Here is a 24842-nt window from a genome sequence, read left to right as displayed (position 1 = left end):
TATATGAATGTCACATGAATTTATGAAATATGAATGAATTGCTATCCCCTTTATTTATATCCTTAACAAGGGAAAAAAAAAAAGCTTTTAAAAAGCAAATTTAAAATCTATGAATTTTGAGTTTCTGTAGCAGATATTTAGCTCATCTTGGTAAAGTGCTGTCCAGAATTATACTGTCCATTTTAATGGATTTTTTTTTTTTCATGTGCCATAGTCTCAAGGATTTCTTTTAATCACAAATAGTTCATTACAATTTTCCTGTATTTTTAGAGTGATGGACCTTTTTAAAGTCTTTCATCTGGTATGTTCTCATGCATTTTCTTGACATCATTTCCCTCAGCCAAATACAAACTGGTGGGAAGACTGTTAGTTCTATATGGTAATATCTTGCTGGACATGATGTGGTTCACTGTGGTACTTGGTATGCATCATTATAAGGATTTCAATATGGGCTAACAGGAATTTGATGCGTGTGGTGCTACAAAGTCGTTAACAATTGAATGTTTCACTCCCTTAGGCCTCTGAAAATGTTGATCTGTGTACCACCTTAGCAGTGTTTGCAGTGCAGGACCTATAAATGGAGACAGTCATATCCTTTAAAAGTCCTTAAGGGCTTAAGTAGCTATTTTTGGAATTCCCACTGGCAGCAGTGTGGCTGTTCCCAGAGTTTGAGTGGATGTGTCTCTGCAGCTGGGGAAGGTCTGGGCGGGTGGTTTCACCCCAGGTGTGCAGGGTGCTGGCACGGCTCTGTTCAATGAGCTGGGCAGGCAGTATACACGTGAACAGAGTTGTGGAAATCAGTCTCTCAGCACAAGCCAAACAATCTAATACTCATAGGTAACATTATGTACCAAATATATATGTCTATTTTTAATCCTGGAAAACTTTATTGCCTGTTACAGAATCGTGGTCTATGTATTCCGGATGCATTTGTTGCTTTAGCTCCTGTTTTTCTGACAAAGATACACAAACTATGGCCACTTACATAACCATGTGCATTCAATGTGTTCCTATTAGTGCTAGGCTCTGCTTCCAGCCCCAAGTTGCCAAGGAAAGAGCTGTGGAGCTGAATGGACGTTGAAAACAGTTGTCAAGGTTCCAATGAAGCTCAAGAAATAGGTAGGATTTGTCACATTTTCCATGGTTCCTTGTAAGCTGGACAATCAAACATCTTTCTTAAGATCTTTTATTTGTTTAGTCTAGGCAAGTGCTGCTTTTTTACCCTGTCAGCTCCCTTTCTGGAAGGCTTAGGAGTGATACTGGCATATTTCAAGGAGTAATAACTATGTGTTGCAGAGCCGGCAGGGGGTACAGCAGCCTGCTACTACTGGAGTGTGGGGCAGGCTGTTTGGTTTTGCTTCCCTCAGTGCATGGTTACATTAGAATATATGTTTGTTTGGTTCTTTTTTTTCTTTTTCCTAAAAGGTATCTAGCATAGTATTATCACTCATTAAGCTTGTGCCTGATACATATTTATTTGTGACTCGGTAACTTTTAAATTATACTGAATATAATGTTCAGCAACTTTACATAGTGTATGCTTTAGGCTTGTCATTTAATCTGCATGTTTCTAGTGATGTGAATGTCAAGAATTGATTCTCCTAGTTTATGCTTGTATGGCCGTGTCCCTGCTGTTTTTCCTCACAGAAGTGCTTGGCAAGCTTGACTGCATTTCTCACTCTGTATATTCTGGTTGCAGGAGCAAGAGGGGCTCACATCAAGTGTGGCTTTCTTAATAGCTTTGTAAGGGATTATGAAGTTACATCACATGTATTCTTCAGAGGTCTTCTCTACCTGTCTGCCCATAATCTGCTTTTGCTTTAAGCTCGGGCTAGTAAACACAGCTGAGGGTGTAGATTTGAACCTGAGCTTGGCTGCAGTCTCAAGTGGCATTAATCCCACCTCCCACCTTGCTGAGAAGGCAGGCTAGCCAGACCTGTGTGTGCTTATGTCATTAGTACTGTCTCACTGTTCTTTCTACCTCGCCTGTGCTTTTCATTACAGTCCCTTGCTACTTTTTTTTTTTTTTTTTTTTTTTTTTTTTTCTGCAGTGTAAGCGACCTTGTCTGACTCAAATTTTAACCTGCTTAGTTTCACCTGTGTTTCCACAATGCATTTACAGAGATATCATCCAAGAAAGCGTACTTTCCTATTTATTTCCTTTGTAGACTATATTCCTTAGTGTTAAAGGTTCCTGCTCCAAATTGCTTTGTCTTCATGTGCAATACAAAACAATTCTGTAATGTCACAAGCAGCAGCTTTATGGTAAGTTGAGAGAGAAGGTTCCTGAGAAAATGGCTACTGAAAAGCCCCAGTTTAGTTCACAGTAGGAGGAGTGTGCTATGCTAAAGCAAGGGCTCATCAGCATCATCATAAACCCTGGTGGATGTTTCAGATGTCAACTGGATGCTAAAATAGAGATGCTCTCCGGATTTGGCTAGCTGCAACAATTATGTTCTCTGTCTTTTTTGAAAAATGATAGTAGTAATATAAAAATAATCTTCATTTAATGGTTAAATAATTCATCTTACTGTTCAGCTGGGTAAAAGTAGAGGAATTAACATGAATAATTAGCAGCCAAGTAAAAAATCTATTACATTGTTTTGTTCTTTTTTTTTTATTAAAAAAAGACAGTTTTAAATTTCTTTTAAAACACAGTAAAACTTATATTTTGCACTAAAGTATATTTGTTGCTTTGTTTTAGTCTGTCAGCAGCTAGTCCTCTATCTTCTAATACTTGCAGAATTTTCAGGTTATGTTCTTGTTTATCAAAACCCAGAAATTCTTTCAAGGGGACTATAAATGTTTCAGTGTGTGGATTTTTTTATTTTTTATTTTTTTATTTTTTTTGGTAGTGGTCTGTAGCAGATGTTGTTGACATCATTGGCTTCAGCAAATAAGTTAGATTATCATTTCCCTTGACTTCAGTGTTCACTTGCAAGCAGCTTTCATAAAAATATCTGAAAATCATTAGTTTTCTTCTTATAGTCACTTGTTTCAGGAGGATGCAGAAGATGAGTGGCTTGATAAAATGGTGTTGACCAATACAGCGGTTAACAACATTATCTTTAAATAGTTCTTTTCCATTTTTTAATTTATTTTTTTATATATATATATTTTTTAGTATCTGTTTGTAGAAGTTATTAAAGTAAAGCTACATATCCTGCAGGTGAGTTCTGGAAAAAGATCACTCTTATTCCGATGGCCATGATTTCAGCACTTGTAGCTGACATAAACTGTGTGTGTGTGATGGTTAGGGCTGCATCTGGACAAAAATAATTATAACTAGGCGTGTGGTTCACATCAGTGCTATAGGTTTGGATCCAGAATTACTTAGGTAGGCAGGAGACACTGTATCCAACTCCATGAAGGCAGAGTAAAGGGTAGTGAGCTGTAGGTCAGGCAAGTTGCTGTGCGGAGTTCCATTTTGCATGTTGATGTTGCTGCTGCCGCCGTTCTCCATCTGGCAGTGAGAAGGGAAACACTGGGAAGACGATGGGGATGATGAAATGAGAACTAGGGGATCCACGGCTAGACTGTCATCTTTCAGCTCCTCCCAAAGATTTCCTGTGACAAAACAAAAAGGATCGGTTCAACTTTCTTTACGCATGCCTTTTTGAAACATGGTTTCACGTGAGAAATCAGCAATTATGCAGTTGTCTGTGCTGTATGTGTGTGTACTTTTAATCACTTGTGATTGAGAAAGGGGAAAGATGGTTTAGTGAGTTATTATTTGTCTCCATTATAAATTTAAATCTTGGAGAAAGCAGTGTTAATTTAAGAAAATTATTTCTGTTGATAATTGGCAAGGTTCTGTTGCAAATATATCCTTACTGAAGTATAACTTCTAGTTGAAAAAAGCACCAAGAAAGGGGAAGTCACCTCTGTAATCCTTGTAAACTACTGAAGATAAATCTGCAAATAATACTGCTGGGCTTCTCATATGCTTATAGCACAGCTTTCTCTGGGTTGCAGACTAAGTTACTGGACATGCAAGTGACCTGAGGAATCAAAAGATCTGAAATATTCATTTTTTTTCCCCTGAATTATACAAAAATATTTTCTGACTTTCCATTGAACATGCCTGTCTCAGTGACAGCACCAAAGAAAGTGCTGCAGGAGGGCTGCATTTCCCATGTCCTTCTCTGAAGGTTTTTTTGGGGGGTGCTGGCAGGGATACTGCTGCTCCAAGGTTATGCCTGTCTTCTGCAGGCTATCAAGTGGGATAAAACTTTTTTGCTTGAAAAAGCTTGATTTTGTGCGTGTGTGTAATGATTTTCCTCCCAGTGAGCAAGTTCTAGAACCTTTGATTTGAGTTTGGTAATTTGGTAAAGAAAGAAAGAAAGGGGAAAAAAAAAAAAAAAAGCTTATATAAAGGTAAATAACTTAAGGAAAAGGCAAGTACAGAGGGAAGATGGAATCATATCATGTTAGTGAAGCATGAGGAATACTCACACTACAAACAAGCGTGTTAAACTGAATAAAATGGGCAGAGATTAAGAGAAATGAATGGAACGTAAGACCTGGCTGCCTGAAAGAGGAAGTGGCAAAGGATTCAAAAAAATTGCATTGTTAATCCTGGTAAAGCAATCTGGGCATGGCAGGATTGCGGAATATTTGTGACTGTACAGTGGCAAGGTAATTGCATTTGCTGAGTGCTGTGGATTATTAAAGTTGCATCTTTTGCCCTGTCTTTTAGGCTGCTTTGTGTAACACTGTTTGTCTGTGCAGGAAGGCAAACCTTGCGTGCTTTTTGATGCTGCAAGAGCTGCTCATTTGGAGGCCATAATTTTTATTTTGTTTGTTTATATGTATATGTGTAAACTTGGCATTTTTGATTATTTTTCTTGCATGGAAAACTATGTACAAAATCCTATCTATTCAAGACAATTCAGTTATTTAATACTGGGAATTTTGGTGTCAGCATTGCACGATTAAGTATTTAAGAACACCTCAGAAAACATAATTATTCAGTGCATAGATCATGTGGGTGCCTGGGAAGCCTGTGAGGGAGTATAGCACTCTTTTTAGCAAGATATGGGAAGGCTTTGAATCAATATTGACGAAGAAGATTCTAAATGTATTGCAATATAGAATATCTTTGACAAGAGTAATAAGAGTTGTTTTTTTGTAAACCCTGGATGTAAATCTGTAGCTGTCTTGGGAAACTTTTTGAAGACGTAACACAAAATCCCATATTGCACAGAATAACGTAACCTAGTGAGGTGGTGCTTGTGGTGTGCACAAGGAGTTCAAAAAGCCAAGCAAATCTTATTTTTGCTAGTGTTTGCGTTAACGTGGGATGCATTTAAAAAAGGAAGGGGGAAGATGGAATTGTACGGGGCGGGCTGTGACGTGCAAAGGCCGAGCCTAGGCCGTGGGAGTACCTTGGATGCCCACCTTGGAGGTCGAAGTCGGTGAGGGACGGGTTGAGAGCATCGATGTCGGTGCTGAGGTCCCCTTCTTGCAGGAGCGGGTCATGCACCGTCCTGGCCGCGCTCTGCTCCGCCAGCACCTTCATGCCACATGCTGGGGGTGTCTGTGCTGGCAGCGGGGAGTCCTGGCTGATGCCAGGCTGGCTTCTGGCTTCGTTGGGAGCCTCTCCAGAAGGAAACAGCGGCTGGTGCTCGGGCGTCTGCTGCATGAGCGTGCTCGACATGGGAGGGAAGCCCGGTGGTGAGGTGTAGCAGGCGGTTTGCTGCCCTCCCAGCAGGCTGGGTACTGGGTTTTTGACGTGCAGGGCTCCAGGCGTGTGGATGGGATGGAGAGGTGGTGGTACACCGGAGGAAAGAGAGGGCTCGCCTAAGGAGTGGGGTTGGACTGCCATCTGCCGGGAAAGGGATGCGCTCCCAACAGCGGTTGGGCTGCAGGACATGATAGAAGACCTCAGCTTTTCGCTCTTGTCGCCTATCAGCGTGTCAAGCTCTTCTGCAAAACAAGGGCGGGGGGGGAAAATCCACAACTTAATTTCTAGCACAGCCTTCATCTTCACGGTTCACAGCTGGAATTTCAGTATTCCGCGGGACATGGATGAGTGGAATGGCAAACAAAAGTGCAAGCCTTGCAATGAGAACGCCAAAAGCCTGAAATGCTTTTCTAAATTGTCAGTGCTATGTGCGTATTTAGTAGATTGTATTTCCCTGTTTAAATATTGCATATTTATCAATTAGTTTCAATTTTTATTCTGTAGTAATTATTGCAGCGTTTTTTGACATCTCACTAAACTTCAGGATGAAGAGAGAATTTTTTTCTCATTGTAGTGATAAAGTTGTGCTTTTGGGGCCTATTTAGAAGTACTCCTGCAAAACCAGGTCTTATTTAATTCTGCTTTTTAAAATTTATGTTATGGAAAAACTCTTAAATATGTTCCTAAATTATGCATAAATTCCGTTATACAGCTTGGTGCATATTGCAGGGAAAAGTTCTGGGGACCCCTGTTGGAGAACTAACACGCTAATACATTACTGACCTGGCTTTGCCATACTCTTCCTTACAGCAACTGGGTCTTTCCTCTTCCATTTCTGAAGCTCCTCCTGCATCTTATCAATTTTGGCTGGATTCAGAGCCCACAAACAGCCTTTCCGAGAAGAATTGCCTGTCTTGTTTTCAACTTTCTCAAAGCATTTGTTCAAAGATAAGTTGTGGCGCACAGAATTCTTCCAGCCATCTGGAGCTGTCTGGAAAAACAAATCCAATCTAAGAATGGAATTTCAAGGAAAAAAAAAAAATCCCAAATATATTCCTCCATTTTGACGGTTGAGACTATAAGAAATGCTGATTAGATTTTACTTTCCACAATACGAAGTTTGTTTGTTAGAAGGAAGCCACAAGAAATGTTAGAGTCACGTTGTGCAGGAAGGGAGGAATCTGGTAAAAGAGTAATCGATCTAAGCAAGAAGGTTGGCCTTTTCAGAGGGGCTGCTGGAATTTTAAGAGTGAATTTGCAAATCACAGGAATTAAGAGTTTAAGGAACTATATTCTAGAACTGTGAAGTAACAGGAAATCTGTCTTCTAAATCTGTTTTGGAACAGGTGGAAAAATTTCAAACACATAATTGAGGGATTACATGCTACTTGAACTCAAATTAAGTGTCCAGGCAGACTTTGAAAGAATTTTAGCCTGCTGCTGTAGGTGTAACGTTGTATGCTAGCCAATTATATCACCAAATGGTATAATTGCAAGCCCTACAGTTGAGATACAGGTTTCTACATCTGATCACTGTATCTTTTTGCTTTACATTTATTTTTAACTCAGTAGTTAAAGCTGGAAGGCTCTTTAAACTGTACTGTACATATAAGCCTCATTCAAATTATTTCTCCATTCTTATTTAGGTGTTTGCTAATTAATGAGGTGTAAACAAAATTCCCTCCTTACTCTGAGGGCAGTTTTGCCTTCAATTGCAAGAATGGAAAAAAGAAGACAACTTAGGGCCAAAAAGTCTTCCTCCTTTTTTCTCAGTTTTATATGGAGATAGACTTTACATATACGATAGATTTTAGAAATAGTTTTGTCTCATAATTATCTGTTGATGTACTTTTAAATGTGTGGTTTTTTTTTTTTTTCCTCTGTTTTCAATAAGATAACATTTTAAAACGATTTCTCTTGATCTAACTTTAAAGTTTGAGACTCTTGGTCATTAAGTAAATTGGCTTACATTTTTTTTTTTCCATTTGTTTTTGATTTTTACTTTTTTTCTTATTGCTTGTAAAAGAACTGAAAATAATATTGCTGAAGGGAATATGAGGGAAACACTCAGAAAAAGGTCATGCTTGGATTCTGGTGGAAAATGCCTGTTAAAATTGATCTTGAAGAAATGGCACTATAATATTTTATTGCATATAAGTTTTTATGGAGCTTTGTTTGTTTGATTTAACTCCTTTCTGTTTACTTAGTCATTCAGCCAAAAGATACTGCCCATGGTGTTTAGGCTTTGTAAATTAGTGTGCTGATTCGTATCTAAAGATTCCTACAGCAAATTCCTGATGTGTCACTTCCTTGCTTTTCTTTTGGTAGGCGCTGTACAATGCTGTTGGTTGCACATGTGAGCAGGACTGCCTTAGCTCATTGCTGCTGCTGCATAAAGAAAAAGGGAGCAGGAAAAATGACTTGCCACATAATGGTAGGAATCATCAATCTGAGAAGCCCAGCTCCATTGTAACAGCTGCAACTGCTGGTTCAGCTAGACTTCTTTCCCTGTCATTGTAAGATCAGGATTTTATTTTATTTTATTTTAAATTTGTTTTCCTGTGTTGGTCAAATGACATTTGCAGAGGTGAGAGAAGAAATCTCTAGTGAGAATGACTTTAGAGCTCATTAGATTACAAAGAATGATCTTCAGTACAGGTGTATGTGAGGCTTTTTTTTTCTTTTTCTGTTTTTTATAACCAATTTTGGATACTTCTTTTCAAAAAAGAAAAGCAAAACCAGTTTACCTTACCTGTGTGTCATATGAATTAAAAGAAGTTTAAAAACTCTCAAAGGCATGTGAAGTTGCCTAAGTGATACTCACTATTGGTCCTTATTCATGGATGCAAAATACGTCATAATTTTTTATATGTATTTATAAAAGTAAAACGTGGTCTTTCCTAGCTTGTTGTGAAGGTCAGTCTCATGGAATAAAGAGTTAATAGCCCAACTGAGGAATCTGAGGGTCAAGTATAATGCTTTCTTCGTTAAAAGTATTGATCGGTTGTGAAAGTTGAAAACATGATGTTAACTAAAGCAGAAAGTATTTTCCTTTCATAACAGCACAGTTCCTTTTGGCCCACCTGATGTCAGCATTTCACTATTTTGTTAGCCAGTCCCATAGGCGAGACAACTTGCATTTCTATTTTTAAAAACAAACCAACAAAAATACCAAAACCAACACTTCTGCCACAGGGTAACACCAAAGATGCTCATCAGTGTTTCTCCCTTGCAGGTCATATTCAAGCTATTTTCTGCCAGTTCCAAATATAAATAAAACTTTCTAGGTAAAATGTGCACTTAGGTACTGAATGAACTAACCTGAAGGAATATTCATGTTTCTTGATGTGTGTGAGGCTACGGATCCCTCTGTATCTAGACGGGATAATTAGTGTTTCTGCTGAGCCCCAGAGAAGACGGGAGTGGCGTGTGTTTCTCAGAGCTTTTCAGAATGTGTGGGGGTGTAAATTGTGAGGTAGTTTTAGAAATGTAAAAGCAAAAAGTACACGGATTTATTCTGGAGACTAGTGCCAAGAGTTGAACAGGTTCTTGCATTAAATGTGGTATTGCTGAGCAGAGAAAAATAGCTGTTTACCTAGCCGGGCCCTGAAGGAACGCTCCAGCAGCGTGCTCCTGTTACTGCTCCGCCACCAGTTTTTTTTTTTTTTTTTTTTTTTTTTAAGTTAACGTTTGATTCTCTCTTAATGAACTGAGCTCTGGCTTCTGAAGTTGCTCTCGTACAGTTGGGATCCCTTCCTATAGCTTGTTTTTGCCGTTGTTGCATTCCGAGTAGTAGGGAAGAAGGAATTTGACAGTGCAAGAGAATACTTGCTGCTGTACGTCTGTCCGACCACAGACCTCCCTAACCTCTTGGACCACTGGCAATAACTCCAATTAACAAGATTAAAGCTTTTGTGTTAGACTCACTAATCACTACAAAGAAAAAAAAGGATGACAAGCAAAAAAATATTATTGTGCAGACCCATTGATCCTGACCGCCTCTTGAAGTTTAAAGAGTTCAGTGATCTTGCAAAACCCTTTCTCTTTAAATCTAGGTCTCAAGAGAAGGGAGAGGTACATCAAAGAGTAATTCAACTTCAGCTGTGTAGATTTTTTTTTTTTTTAAGGACGTAGGAGTTGGATTGTTCTGTTTCAACTAGAAATGAGATTGTTGCATCATAGAAACTAAATTTGCTGCGGCAGCGAATACAAGTTAATTTGACTAGGCTTGTATCATCTAATGTCTCCCAGCAAGATTCGATGTACACTTGTACTCTGTTTCTCTCCTACTTAAATTGCTTCCCCTCCCCCATTGAATCCTGCTATTTGGTGAGTTATAGTATAAGCAACAAAATGTCCCTTGCTGATTTTTACATTACTTCATCTTTCTGAAATTTCCCCAAAAAAGGGAGGATAGAGAATGTTAGCTTTTGCCATATACTGGTAATTCCATGGGCTGTTGTAAAGACCAGAAGTAGATTGGGCTTAGTCCTTATAAACATATTTTCTGTGCTTATTTTAAGGATGTTTGAGATGAAACTATTCAATCATTTGTCTGTATTTGTAAGTAAAATGCAAAAATAATACTGTTGCAAAATACTGGATGTTCCAGTAATAACCCCTGCACCATTCTTTTCCTACAGTGCCTGTGAAGGCACTAACCTCATTCTCATTGACTTTTAAATGATTTAAGAAAAATACATGAGGATCTGCAAAAGAACGCTTCCAGTGGAACAGGGAGGTTTTGATAATTAAGAAGAGCAAGGTTTAGATTAGCCATAAAACAGTTATTTAAAGCTGTAGGAAAAGTAAGGAACAAGTGAGCATATGTATACACACAGACAGGTGAACATGTACCTCTATATGTGATATTTGGAAGTATCCCCATATAAACAATATACAATGCTTGCACACAATGTGTAGTTGAGGAAAGGATGCACGTCTCCTGAATATTTCTACCGTTTCACAATGCCCTTAACTTCAGGACCAGGAAGATGACACCCGGCAGAGTTACAGTATTGGGTATACTCTGTGCACATTGGCAGCAGCAGCATTTGCTTTGCAAGCTGGTTTATTTTATTAATCAGATATATTGTAAGACAAAGGAGAATTAATTGCAGTTTGGTCTGATGAATAAATGTGGCTATGCTGTTATGCCTCCAAAACTTATTTTTAGTATTACCACCTATGTGCCTGAAACTTATTTATGTTCTTTCTAGAAAAAAAGTAATCAGATAAGAATGTGTTACTTTGCTTTAGATTGTATAATTTGTGCTGTATGCTAAGAAAAATAGTTCTGCAAAATACCAGTTTCATGATGTGGTGGCCCAGGACCTTTTTCACAATTCTCAATTTATTTTCCTCTGTGGTATTAGTATTTCCTGCAACTAGTGGTAAATGCGTGGAAAACGGAATTAATATTTTAGGGCTGAAATAAAAATCTTTCTCTTGCCATGCGCCATTCTACCCATCTTCCCTTCCCCACTTACACAAAATTAAGTATTGATGATAATGTGTGTTTAGCCTAAAAATCATTTGTGTTCCTGTGACTTAAAAAATAAAATAAAATTGAGTGCTTCAGATTTATTCCATGGATTGTAACTAGTGGAGTTGTCGTGGGATGTTTCTTGAATTAGGATGGTAGGGCTCTCTTTTTCTGTTCCCTTTTCTTGCTTGTTATAAATAATAGGGTAGCTAGTGATTCCTTCAGGAGGAAAGCTGGGGTTCTGGGAGTACAGAAGGGTAATGAAACCTAACAGTTCATCCATCATGATAATGTGTTTTCTTGTTCTCTGATTACCGACATGTTTGCTTTTATTTGTTTTGAAGGCATTCTTTATCCTCAGTTAGGATCCAAAACCATTGCAAAATTGTATCAGATTATTCTTCGTACTCTTTTCTTGATACAATGTTAGAATTGCCTTTCTGTAGTTGTATTAAATCCATCTGAATTGCTGCATGTTTATTTGAAATAGGAAACCAGACAGACTCACGTTGGTTAATTTTTAGTTTTGCGTTTTGCTCACAATTGTAGGTCACTTGGTCTGGACTCTTAGGAGGTGTTTCTGGAGAATCGGCAAGAATAAAGCTCTGTGTTGAGCAGCAGCTGACAATTCAATTATAGCTCTTTTAGAAATGTAACTGTAATCCTTCTGCTCTGGGATCGTGCGCTGACTCATCTCTTTCCACTCACCTTCCATGTGCAAGAAGCCATTTTCTCTTAGAGCACGGATTTAAATTTCAATAGCACCTGGTGCAAACCATACACCCATACCTTCACCAGCATCACAGTGTAATTATGAGCTTAGTACCATTTATCGCACATTATAGTTTTCTTTGTACGGTGTGTACAAGTGATGAAGTTGCCTAAGATGGATATCCCAGTTCCAGAACAGAGCAAGATAACCTTGAACCTCTGCTTCCACGTGAGTCCGGAGGTGCTATTAATGGCAGAGGAAGCCACAAGACCAGTTCTGCCTGTATTTGAGATCTGAGAGGAAGGGATGGATGTTGTTTTTGAAATTATTTATCCTTTTTATGAGTTGTTAGTGAGGAATGGCCACTTGTTATCTACGTAAGCTCAAAGCTGGGATGGTTCTCAGTATCCTTTTGTGTTAGATATTACCACATACTACATATATTCTGCCTAGGCATAGAATAAAATGCTGGGTAGGTTATGATCATAGAGGTGTATAGTAGTTTTGATATTAATCTAGCAAGAAATAGTTTTTTCCTATCTTTTATCCCCACCATTATCCCTCTGATACCAGGGAAGCTTACAGACAGTGAGAGTGAGTGAGAGATTTTTCTTCCCCCCCCCCCCCGTAAATGCAGAACTCACCTTAAAGTAAGGAAAGTGTTCTGTCATGAAATTGTAAATCTCACTGACTGGCAAACTCCCTGTCTTGCTGTTCTTGAGTGCCATGAAGATCAGGATGCTTTAGGGAGAGAAAGAAAAGTATTTAAACCTGTTCTGCTTGCCTGTTCAGAAGCAGAAAGAAAGGCAATGTTTTTCAGTGCTTGTAATTACTGTGGCTTTCACTGTCACAGCATGAATAGGGATGATGCTTAAAGTTTCCACTTAGCTGTTTACAAGCAATCTCCTTACATTGCATAACTTTTAGAGTTAATTGTCGAGGTAGAAGGTCCAACCTGAGTTTCAAATAAAGTATTAGGAAGTGGAATCAAGACAACAACCTTTAAATCCTGGCAGTGTGCATTTTTTTTTTTTTTTTTTTTTTTTATGGTTGTGCTTGAATGCTTAAATTGATACAGGGCACACAGAGAGTATCAGACTGACAATGACAGACGGTATAATTAACATTTGTCTAATCTGCTTCACTAGTCTGCCATTTGGGGGCTAAACCTACGTGGTAACTAGCGTATCTGATATGTTTTCCAGGCATTTCCTTACCCTAGAAAATAGGGAAAAAATAGGTGTCTTTTCCAGGACCTGTATTAAAGCAAAGCATGATTAGTTTTGCGCTGATGAAATTTGCAACACCTAAGATTTTGTATTAGAGAAAAGTCTAGCTTTTCTGTGGGTGATCAAGACTGTTCACATGCTTTACAGCATTTCATTTCCCTCTGCTTTGGCCCCAGAGTCTGGAACATCTTGTGATTCATGCAAACAGGACAGAGCACACTGGGAACAAGACAAATAGGAGTAAGCATGTTGTTGCAAATTATGCTGGAAATATGCCACGGGTAAACAGTATATTTCCTGTAACACTAGGACTTGAAAAAATATTTTATTACCTGTAGGAGTAGATGGGTTTGGGAAATAGAGGCTGCTGGGATTCTTGACTGCTTTGAGGAGCAATTCTTTGGTATGGGTAGTGTGAAGAAGTAATGTAGGTCACGGGATAGCTGCCTCCAGAGGGATACTGATGATACAAGAAAAGAGATGTCGCTTGGCTTAGCAACAAGTTCTCAATATATTTCTTTATTAATAACAACATTCAACTGTAATTCTGAGGATCTTGTCCTCCACCTACGTTTAATAGCTGTTTTGCAATGGCAGACCTAAAGTCTTTCTAGCATGATATTGAAAAACATTAAAGTTATTAGTTAATGCTTAAGAAGTGGAAGAAACGGTGTGTATGAAAAGAAACTGCCTGGGATGTTGGCTGCTACCAGACCCTGTTCAAGTGTGTTCTGTGTTGAAGTGTGTAGAAAAAGTACTTGCTTTTATTATTGCCTGTTATGCTTCTGAGTTCTTGTGAAGAATGGGAGTCATTGCACCCTACCTATTGTTTCCAAATAATGCATAATTTTTTTAGATCCCCCATCAGCTATCCCTATTCTAGGTGAAGTATCTTAACCTGCTCAGCCTCCCCCAAAACATTGCACTATGTGGACAAATAAATTAATGCTGTAATTTTATTTATACAAATAAAAAGGACAGAACAATCTACTTTGAACAATGTGTATCATAGAAAAATAAACCTAAGTAAAGCAACTGAAAGTGTAAGAAGCAGCAGAAAAGTTTTGCCTGAGCCTTGTTTGTTTCTGTGCTGTTTTCTTAGCTGGAGAGGGATAATCAAGGCCAAAATCCAGTGTATGAAATCTGCTCCCAGGAGAAAAGCCTCCCAAAGCATCCATTCTGTTTGCTACTATCAGGCAAGACAGTAAAAAAAAACCAACAAAAACAAACACCAAACAACAACAAAAGCTTTTGTTCACGAAGGGCATCAGAATATGTATTAAAATAAATGTATTATGGAATAAGTTAGTAATGTCATTCCCTGGGTCAGGAGAGTGGCTTATGAGACATTTCTTCCTTCCCTGCCTCCGGGAGCCCAGACGGGTTTTCGTGTTGCCTGACTTGTGCTGAGGCTGTGAGGCTGCTCTGTGTAGGATCCCTTCATAATCAACAACAAGAAACAGGCTTCTCCAAGAGGCCTTAAGTCCTGTTAACCACCACCTCAAGCACTTTATTTTTCTCTGCTTTCTATGTCAGAAACCTAAAGAGAATGAACAGGGCACCTAAAAGGAGATAGCGTTTATGCTACCCTCACCCCATCCCTAGGGACGAGCAGCAGAATGCAAAGCTGTCTCTTCTAGAGATCTCTAAGCATGTCCAGCTCTCAAGACATACTAAAGCAATGGCTGGCCTATATACAATTGCTATGATAGAAATATGTGCAATTCAAAAAATAGGTAGAATGGGGCAGATATTCCATATAGATAGTCCTGATTGCATCAGAGTTTCTGCAGGTTTGCTCTCAGTTTTCCATCGCCGCAGCTGGTCACGTATTTTTATTTTCCCAATTACAGTTTAAACTTGCTGGCAAGCAACTTTCAAGAACAAAGAAGCACTGCCCCGCTAAGGGCAGATACCATCAGTTGGCTCTCGCTGAGGGAAAGGCTCCCACTGAACTCGGAGTGAGAGGAATTTCTGCCTCTTACAGATGAATCTTTCCAGATGCCAGGGCTAGGGCACGGCCAAAATTAGGAATCATGTCACACGCTATTAAAAATCTGCTTGCGTGCCTTCGCTAGTACTCAAAGGTTGCTGAGCCATGCTCTGGTGTTTTGCTGCTCACCTCTAGAAGTCCTGTGTCATGATTTTTTTTATGGTTCCTCTGAAAGACTGTAATGTAGCTTTCCAGAGTTGTCAGGAATATTTTCTTGGTAATTAGTTTCTACGTATCCTTAGTTTCTTACAGCCTTTCCTATCTTCAGACCAACAGCTTCTGTTGCTCTTGGTCTTCATCCCCTTAAAAAGCTTGTGAGGTTACCACGTGCTTACAAAATGTTCATAGTTTTTCTTTATTCTGGATTCTGAATAATTTATTTCAGTTTCTCAGTAATTTTATTTTTTATTTTATTTTATTGATTTTTTTTTTTGCCTGCTTGCTTTTATCTTTTTAAATATTCAACTGCCTGAAATGGAATGTGGAAAAACTTACCGAATGCGTTAATTTGTTTGCTACAGTGAAGAGGGTGAAAGAAATGAGACATTCAGAATTAATCATGTCCTGCCACGTTAAGCTAAATACCGGGCAGAAGTGCAGGCTCCAGAGCAGCTACAACCTAATTACCACGTGCAGCTCGGTGCTGCCTGCTTTGTTGCGTTGTGTGCAGATTTTTCACTGGAGTAAAAAACCGGACAATTCATGCAATAATTCTGATTTTATTAGTTTCAGTGGCTCTTTGAAAGGAAAGGCCACTAAGATGGGGCTGGTTGTGATGTTGTCACCAAAACAAGATCTGGGCGTTTTAAGGATTATTTCTGTTTTATGGGATTCATTACTCCTTTTTGAGGGAACAGAGGCTGGGGAATGGTCTGGTATGACAGGCTTGAGCTGGTTTTACAGTCGCACAACTGGCATGAAAGGTGTCAGTGTTTTATGGTGGGTGGGTAGGTGACTTCAGTGACTGTCTGCTATTTCTTTCAGGTCAATAAGAAGTAATTTTTCATCTGAGTCACCATTCGTGTTGTGTCCAGCAAAGGGAAGGTGAGGCCATTTTATCATTTGGACAAAATTAATGAAGGAATCCACCTCTCTCATCCCTCTAATGAAAAGTGAGGCACAGTTTGAACATCCTTCACTTCAGGCTAGGGGGCCCGTTCTCCTGAGCTTCACTCCCTCCTGATTTAAATCACCCTGTTCCATTCTCATTTGAAATGTAAAGTATTAATAGTGGAGCTGCTTCATGCAAAATATATTATTCCATTTCTTCTCACTCTTACATCACTGTTCATTTCCTACGATCTGATTACGGCACATGGACGGCAATTCTGCCTGTTAGGACTTTTGGCAGCTATACCCCTCATTTTTCCTCTCTGAGTGGTACAATATGGTGCTGTGCTTTTACTATAGTAACACAAGGAAGCACAAATACTGGAAAGCCTAACAGAAACCTGCTGCTTGTGAGAGATCTGTCCCAGTGCCAACCTGCAGGTGGATGGAGGACTTTCCTCTGGTGTAGTGCTTGTTGTGTCTTGCTCCCAGAGGATGTTTCAGCTGTATCATTTCAAGCTTTTTGGATGTGCTTAACCCCCATGGGCAGTAAGAGTGTCAAAATGGCAGTGACAGGGGGAGGGTGCTCATTTCAGAATGAGTAAAGGAATTAAAAATATTCAAATGAATTAACAAGGTAACTGGAGCTAAAATGTACACAAAAATGACATTTATACTGCCTGTGAGATGTACGGTGCTGTGGCACATTCATAATGTCTGTGCTGCAGTCCCAGCGGGGAGCTGGTTTATAATTGCAGCAGAGCTTTTGTGGCAAGTTAATCCTTCATCTGGGACCCATTTCCTCTAAAACGGTAATAGTCAAATCAATCAATTTGTAAATTAGGATGGTAGCGTAACATCATCTTTCTTTTTATTCTGGTTTGATTTTTGTTATTACCTTTTATGACTTCTATGAAGTCCTAGGCTAACCAGAAAAAGAAAAAAAAAAAAAGTAAATTAATTATGGTGGTGCTGATAAGAATTTAAAAGATAGATACCTTTGCCAAATATTGCGGGGGGGGGGGGGGGGGGGGGGGGAGGAGGTAAATTCTGGCTAATGGAAAGCCAGAGTAAGGGAAAAAGGCAGAAGTGAGGTTATTCTCTAGCCTCCCCACATTTATTCAAGCTTCTGTATGCTTCCAGAGCTTTGCAAGGTTACCCAAGAAGAGCAGTGAATATAAAAAGCCCTTTATATGGAAACTATTTGAACTTCAGCACTATCTGGATGCCCTGTGCACATTGGTCTGCCCTTGTGCAAAGTGTTGTACAAGCACATAGCTGAAGAGAACCTCTCTGCCCTGGAGTTGTTAATCTGATTTAAATGCAAGGTCCAGTTAGTGGAGAGAGGCTGTCCAAGGCTGAGGGAGCAGGAAGAAATAGTTCTAGGATTTGAGAGGGCTTGCTGAGCTGCCTTGTCATGCCATCCTCCTGATGGCTTGGACTCCGATGTTCAGAAGGGCCTTAAGTCCCCCAAGGTCTTTGTCCAGTGACTGATACAGTTACTCAGTCTTACTCTATTTCTCTCTTAGAGTTTATGTCTTACAACAATGAGACACCTCCCTTTAAATTTCAGTAGACAGGTAGGGGATTTCCAAGCGTGAGACACAGAGCTTCAAAAACATGGAATACCATTACTGGTGTATGGAGTAATTGCATTCTTCCTTAGCAATGTTTTACAAAACTCTAAAAAATATAATTCTGAGGAAGTTATCTGTGATGGGTAATTTACTTTTATCAATGGTCATAAATTCCTACATTTGGCCATTCTTGTTCTTTACAGTCATTCAGCATCTGTATGCAGTTATTACTTAAATTTTCTCATAAAGAAAATCATGTCAAAAACAACCTTACAGATATATATATTTCTTCATTGGGAACTAAATCCTCGGGATGAATGGTATGATTAGTATTTCAGTGACTCAGGCTGGCAGCACCATATGAATTAACAATCCCAATGAAATATCCCACAGTAATCTTTTTGTTTTGTTTTGTTCTGTTTTCTTTCTATGGTTTTACATCACTGCTCTGCTAGTCATATTTTTTATGCTTCTCGAACAAGTTGGATGAGATGGAACAATTGATTCCACAATATCAGTCATCAGTCAGTGGGATCTGAGGAGTCCTAACTCAAGTGTGATCTTTTATATTCAAAAGTTTTATATATATGTTTGGTGTATATATATGTGAGTTCTGGTAGTTATTTCCACCTTTCTTTCTGAAAAATAGCCATTACCTTAATTTCACCTTAACTATTTTTTTTTTTTTCTAAATAGGGTGTTTCAAACATGTTTTTATCTTCCCAAACATCTTTCTTAAATAAACTTTTGTACATTATAGAGTTACAAAGTTTTGCACACTACTTGAGCACGAAAGAGGAAAATATCAATGCATGGAACATCATCTACGTTTATATATAAAGAAACAGATTTTAAGACATGTAAGAGTCATGAAAATTATTTTTTGTAATATATACGCTCCCTGTATGTCAAATTTTTCAAGCTTAGTAGACCATACTCACAAGCTTCTGTAAATATGTACTAACATCACATTTAAGGTTAAGAGATGCACGTATGATTTTACAAAGATTCTACATGCATGCTGCTATGAAAATCTGAACTGACACATATTCAAATGACTTCCAAACACATTTAGAAAAGCATTGTGTCAGTTACTCCTGTGTATCTGTAGTATTAATGATATAGTTACATTACGGAAGAACAACCTTCATATCGTGCATTCTCATGCATCATCAGCATTGCACTCAATTATGCTTCAGCTGAATAATCTTTCACTGGGGATGATGTAACAGTCAAAAGATTGCAAAAGAGATTTGTGTGCCGTCAAGCAAAAAGAGAGTGAGCATCATTGCCTTAAAAGTGTTTTTCTATGTTGGGTCTAAATTATAAGTACGCAGTTACATATTTAATATTTTATTCTGAAGTTAGAACACAGTAAATGCCCTGGGATCCTGAAATGCCAGTAGTTATGTGGCATTAAGTGGTTATACCAATGAATTAGCTGCTTTCAAAGCCAATTTTATTCAGCAAAATGGTGAAAATATAAATAAGCAGTACTAAGTTCCATTTTTACAATTTTTTTTTTTTTTTTCTGACTGATCATTTTAAAATGCACTTAGGTATGGTTCTCTTGAGATCTCATTGTTGTAAACAAAATGTCTGTATATGAACACAAACTAACCTACAAATACAAATTTAGTAGGTATTGTCTTATCTATCTTTTTGAATTATTACTATAAGTACTATACTATAAAAGTGCAAGGAAAAAAAAAGCTGTATTTCTACATATTGTACTCACCTGATGGAAAGGATGTGAGGGGCAATACATCTGCTGCACTTGAGGCTGATAGCAATACAAACCCGGCTGCCCTTCCAGTGGGGATGTCCTAAGCTTGATGTCTGAATCCTGCTAGAAAATATTCAGGGAAGGCCTTATTAGAAAAAAAAAAATCACCACAATTTAAAATAAAATAATCCCATCAATTTATATGTTACGCTTCTTACTTCTTTGGATTTGATTTGTTCACAACAAGTGTTGCACAGATTCTGCTTTATACTCTAGTGCAGTACAAGAAGAAACATTCTTGCATTTATATAATTACTGATTTTATAAAGGAAATCCCAGTCCAAATTCCATACAGAAAAACAATTCAGAAAATGTCAGTTGCAGATTTATTTTTTCTCCCACATACACAAAATGCATGCTCCACTTTTAATTCCTGAGAGTGCACGTGTCTCTCCCCTTCTTTTCCATACTCCTTGATTTTATCTTGCAGGCTGTCAGTAACTCAAGCTAACACAGGAGTTTTGTGATTAGGAAGAGGGTAAGTGGTGTAGTGTTTATTACGTAGTGCCCTTCTCCATGGGTCAAGGGAGTGGCTTCAGTTTGCCTCCCAAACTTAACAAATGTGGCTAGGAATTCTCTTCTGAGAGCTGGGGACATGGGCATTTTATTTCAAGGAACAAATAGCACTAAACCTTCTGTTTCAAAGCAGGGCTTTAATGATTATCTTTTATGGCACAGATTAGTGTAGGGGTGCATACTGGGTTTGATCTGATATCCTGGCATCAAGCAAATGCCACATCCAGTAGTAACAATTGTCCATGCTATTTTGGTGACCATAAGACGATTATTTTATCCAGAAATATCAACTTGCCAGCAGTTTATAAGCTATTTAAGAGCTTTGAAATTGCATGATAACTGAACTAGTGGAGACATTAAGAAGTAGCTAGCCTTTTCCTGAGTAGTCAGGGGTGCTTCGTGTAGGGCCACCTGTGGTGCTAGCTTTATGTTCTCTGCATCTTGCAGCTCAGGAATTTGGGAAGAAAATGGTGTGTATATATATATATATATTTCATAAACTGATTACAGGTTTTGCATTAGACTCATCTGATCTAGAGGATACATTATTCATCCAGGAAATAAGAGATTTAGATCAACTTCCTCCTCAGCTTGAATAGTTTCATTCTGCAGGTATGTAATCTGAAAACATCCCTCTGTCCCCTGGTAAACTGTCTTAATCCATTTAATATATATTTTTTTAACCCCTCTTTCTTTCAGTAATGCTTGAATTCTTTGTCTCACAACCATTTTAGAGCCATTGGTAAGGGCACTCTCTTGGCAGATGTAGTCATTGTTTTTTATCTGCACTATATTATAAAGATATGCTTTACACTTTGCATTCCAGCAAAGATAGCTTGTGGAGAAACTAGAGTGTGATTTCCCTTGCTCTTCAGGGATCTCTGTGCTTCCCTGGACTGCCTCTATCCAGTATCTGAACTACCCCTTATACCTTTACACTCTACATACCACAAACAGACCTTGTATTTAATTTTAAGTAGGATTAATGTCTTAGAACTTCTCTTCTGTTTATGCCAAGAAAAGTGCAGGTCAGCTAAGTTGCTGTAACAAGTCTATATGCATTCTTAGATGCATGTTTCCTTGTGCTTGAAATATATAGTTTTGTGAACTTTTGTTCCTTGTGAATGCTAATTGATTGACAGTGATATAAGCCTGTTGTCAGGGAGGATTTGAATTTTTAACATTCATGTCTACTGGAAAATCCTTTCCCTTGTGCATTTTTCTGAAGACTTTTTTCAGTAGGGAAAGCAAGTAAAGCAGAGAGATTAAACAATTAAATGTAGATGTCTATCCTGAACTCCAGCTTGTGACTTCAAAAGAGACCAAATGTCTGCGTACTTACATTGAGATAAGAAAACAATTCCAAAAGCATAATTTTGGCATTGAAAACAGGAGAACAAATGTAGAAAAGATACTGACCATGACTTGTGAACTGTGATCTTGACCTGGAGTGCTGTACTGGAGACTGTTGCACCATGGTTGTTCGGAGGAGATGTTAGGAATGTGAGTTGGAAATGACTCTGACTCGTCAGGGCCCGTAGATCCTGGTAGACCCTCAAAACAGTCAATGCTTCTCGCGTTTTTGAAAGGTGGACCTTCTGGTGGGAGGGCTTGATGTGCTTCCTGGAAGACATCTTCACTGATCTGCCTCTTGTAAGGGTGAAAGGGGTTTCTGCTGTTTTTGAGAAACCTGTCATAATTTCCTACAGTACTTTCCTCATAACTGTACCGCCTGAATTTTTCAGCGCTGAAGGAGACTTTAAATTTGTTCTTGCCACAGTGGATTCCTTGGTTTGTAGGGTATCTCCCATGAATTTGGTCCTGGACTGGAGAAGCAGGGCTGGGGCTGTGAGAAGACTCTGAACTTTTCCTTTCTGTCCTGCTGTCCGACTCATATGCTTGGCAGTTATAACTGGGATTATCCTGCAAAGAATTATTGGCATTTATTTAGGATTAGGATGAACAAGTATTTTTCCAGTACATTAAAAATCATATTATTGGTGATAAATACAGAAAAGCCCTGAAAGGTCTAAAAGGTTTTCTGGTCACCTGATATCCAAAACTGTTGAAAGGCAAATTAATGAAAGAATTGAGAATTCTAATTTGTGCAACTATCTGGGAAAAACAGGATGTCTTAGGCAACTTTTGACTAGTTGATCTGACAGTTTCAGAGAAAAGATGATGTATGATCAAGTGATGAAAGATTAAATGACAGGAATATGATAAGTGCAAATCTTGTCCTATACAAGTTTAGTCAAATAGGCTTGATCTCATTCTCTGATGGTGTTACAAGCTGCCAGATATGCTGCTGGTTACATCACTTCCTTTCATTAACATAGCCACACTCATTCTCTGAGACATGCAGGCTCTAGGCAGACATTTTAACCTTCTTCCTGTCTCATCTCCTCCCTTCCCTTTTGCACTTTAGCAAAAAGAAAATAATAGCTACTGAAGGGCTCTTTAATCTAGAGGAGAAAGGCTTAACGAGGACTAGTGTCTGGATCCTGAAGCTGAGCACATTCAGCTTGGAAATTATGCATATTTTTCCTGACATCAAGGATGAGTAACAACTCGGATGCCTTTTGAGAACACATGCTTAAGTCAAGAGCAGGTTATTTTGTTCAGAGGGAAAATGAAGGGGAAAATGTAATAATATCCTGTGATATACCTGAAGTTGGATTATCAGATAGTCCCTTTTTCTCTTTCCCTCTCTAAATCCAACTTGCTCTTAGAATGTTTTGGGAGAAGAGGTAAAGGAATATATGCCTTCATGGAAGAACCCGATTTGAAGAAGTCCCCAAGGGAAATTAGCATAAAACCCAATGTTGTCAGCAGAGTGGAACATGGCAGAGCTTTTTCATTCATCTGCACATGGGTCTGTGGGTCAGAGATACTAATTTAGGAACTTTGTTCTATCAGGGATTCCTGCAGAAAGCAAATCTGACCTCTGGCTTCTTATATCAACATGAACTTGCTCAGTTTGTAACTTCTTAACTGTTAGTTCCTTGCTCTTCTCTATAATTCCAGTACATGTGTTGATATTTTATGTTAAATGAGAATTAAAAAAAGCATGCCTATGTTTAGTAGTTATGTACAGCTATATGAAAAGCAGTGCTGTCAATTCTCCACCTGAATCTTTCATTATAGAAATGTAACATTGGTTATTTTACTGTTTGATGAAAAATAAGAGACTGGGTGGTTTACATAGATTTGTCAGAGTAAGGCAGCAAAAGCACAACATTCTTAGTTGTACTTCTGTTATAAAAGGTTAACGTGGTGAATATAAAGGCAACAGGAGAGAGATCACTGGATTCCAAAAGAGTCAGAAGGAATTCTGTACTGCAATGTATTTTCCACTGGCAGGGAATGGACAAAATGTCTTGATGTATTTTTTTAATTATTGTTATATTTTTTACATTTTAAGTAGAAATAGGATGAAAGTTACTTTAAGTGTAGCATTTTTACTGGATCAATATCTAGCTAGATTGCTTGTTTTGTTTTTAAAGTAATAATATATTTTTTAAAATGTAATAAGAATTGAGTAAAACTTTTCTTTTTGTTATATCTGTTTACTTTTAGTTCCTAGGGATCAAATGGGAAATAGTCCATGGAGCTTAAAATCAACTTAGAACGCTAAATAAGATTTCTATTCTTCAGAAATAAAACTTTCAGTGCTTACTTTGCTGCCAGTTAAGTATGATGGAATTTAGCATAGCAGCTACTAAATATTCTGAGATTGTGTCTCTGAGGAAAGAGAACTGAACTGGGCCATCTTACTCACAGTTTGCTGAACTGGGGATATTGAATCCCCCTGTGTCTTCATGAAGTCTTCTTGTTGGTCCCTTTCCAGAGTGTCCGAAGCAGAAAATTTAATATTAGATTGATCTTGAAGTAGTGAAACCATTACCAAGTCCACTTCAGATAGAAATCCTGTTATAATGAAATCAAATTACAATAAATATTGTCCTAAATGTAAAATGTAAAAGAAATCATCTTGTTACCCAACTAAACAGCAGTAGATATCCAGCTAGACAATAACGTAACCTGCAGCATTCCTAATACATTTAATTTTTTTCTCTAGCTCTCAGAGAAATGTTGTTTAGGTGTAGTTACAATGAAGATGCGATAGTCTTGTATGGATTATTATTAATTAAAAATATTATTTTAATAGTTTTATAAATATTTTTTAAAATATTATTTTTAAATATATTTTTTCAATCAGTTCATAAATTAATGAAAATTTATTGGTTTGGGGTTATGCAAATTTAGCAATATTGCTTTATTGAGATACTGTTACATTAATGAACTCTCAATGCTTTCAGTGGGACTATGTGAAACAAAGGGGTTTGTTGTTATCGTTACCTAGACTGATGTGTACTATTGGCTTATATTTTTGCTTCTGCTTTTTTATTACTACCAATCTGTTCAGCACTTTCCTTCTGTTTTGCATAATTTAATGTATCTGAGATATGCAAATAACTTCAACACTCCATACCTATTTTTGTTAGTTATGTCTCCTCTCAAGTTCCCAATCTTTGGATATTTTAGACATATCTGATGGTACTTTTCAGAGTAAGATAAATACATTTAGGCTTCTAGAGTTTTATTTTCCAACATTTTTTTCGTAGTGTTTGTTCACTGTAAGTTTACATTAAAACTGCAAAGGAAAAACTCGCACTGTTTTTTCATGTCATGCACATAATCATGCATGAGTTAATTTACAAAGTCTTTGCCACATGTTTAAATGGCTGTTAGGTAAATAACTAAGGGGTTTATTAGGTTTGGTTAACAAAGATACATCACTTAAA

At 38.0% G+C, this 24842-nt stretch overlaps 1 protein-coding gene and 1 long non-coding RNA gene across 2 annotated transcripts in view; one reads left to right on the top strand and one right to left on the bottom strand.

Annotated features, from left to right (window-relative positions):
- Window positions 1-2857: 2857 nt before the first annotated feature.
- FOXN1 (forkhead box N1) lies at window positions 2858-23938 on the bottom strand (the record flags this gene model as incomplete). Its single annotated transcript, XM_084493200.1, has 8 exons — window positions 2858-3567; window positions 5401-5928; window positions 6470-6677; window positions 12528-12624; window positions 13445-13572; window positions 19471-19581; window positions 21454-21957; window positions 23816-23938. The coding sequence occupies 8 exons, from the start codon at window positions 23936-23938 to the stop codon at window positions 3299-3301; spliced, it is 1968 nt and encodes a 655-aa protein (XP_084349326.1). The 3' UTR covers window positions 2858-3298.
- LOC311421395 overlaps window positions 20091-24842 on the top strand; it is a 43005-nt gene continuing 38253 nt past the window's right edge. Inside the window, exon 1 of the long non-coding RNA XR_014684852.1 lies at window positions 20091-20646. This is a non-coding gene — a long non-coding RNA (uncharacterized lncRNA). The remainder of the gene's footprint in view (window positions 20647-24842) is intronic.

This window comes from Aythya ferina (genome assembly GCF_964211825.1).
Source record: "Aythya ferina genome assembly, chromosome: 19".
NCBI lineage: Eukaryota > Metazoa > Chordata > Aves > Anseriformes > Anatidae > Aythya > Aythya ferina.
The sequence above is the reverse complement of the archived record's forward strand: the minus strand, read 5'-3'. Positions and strand labels throughout refer to the sequence as shown.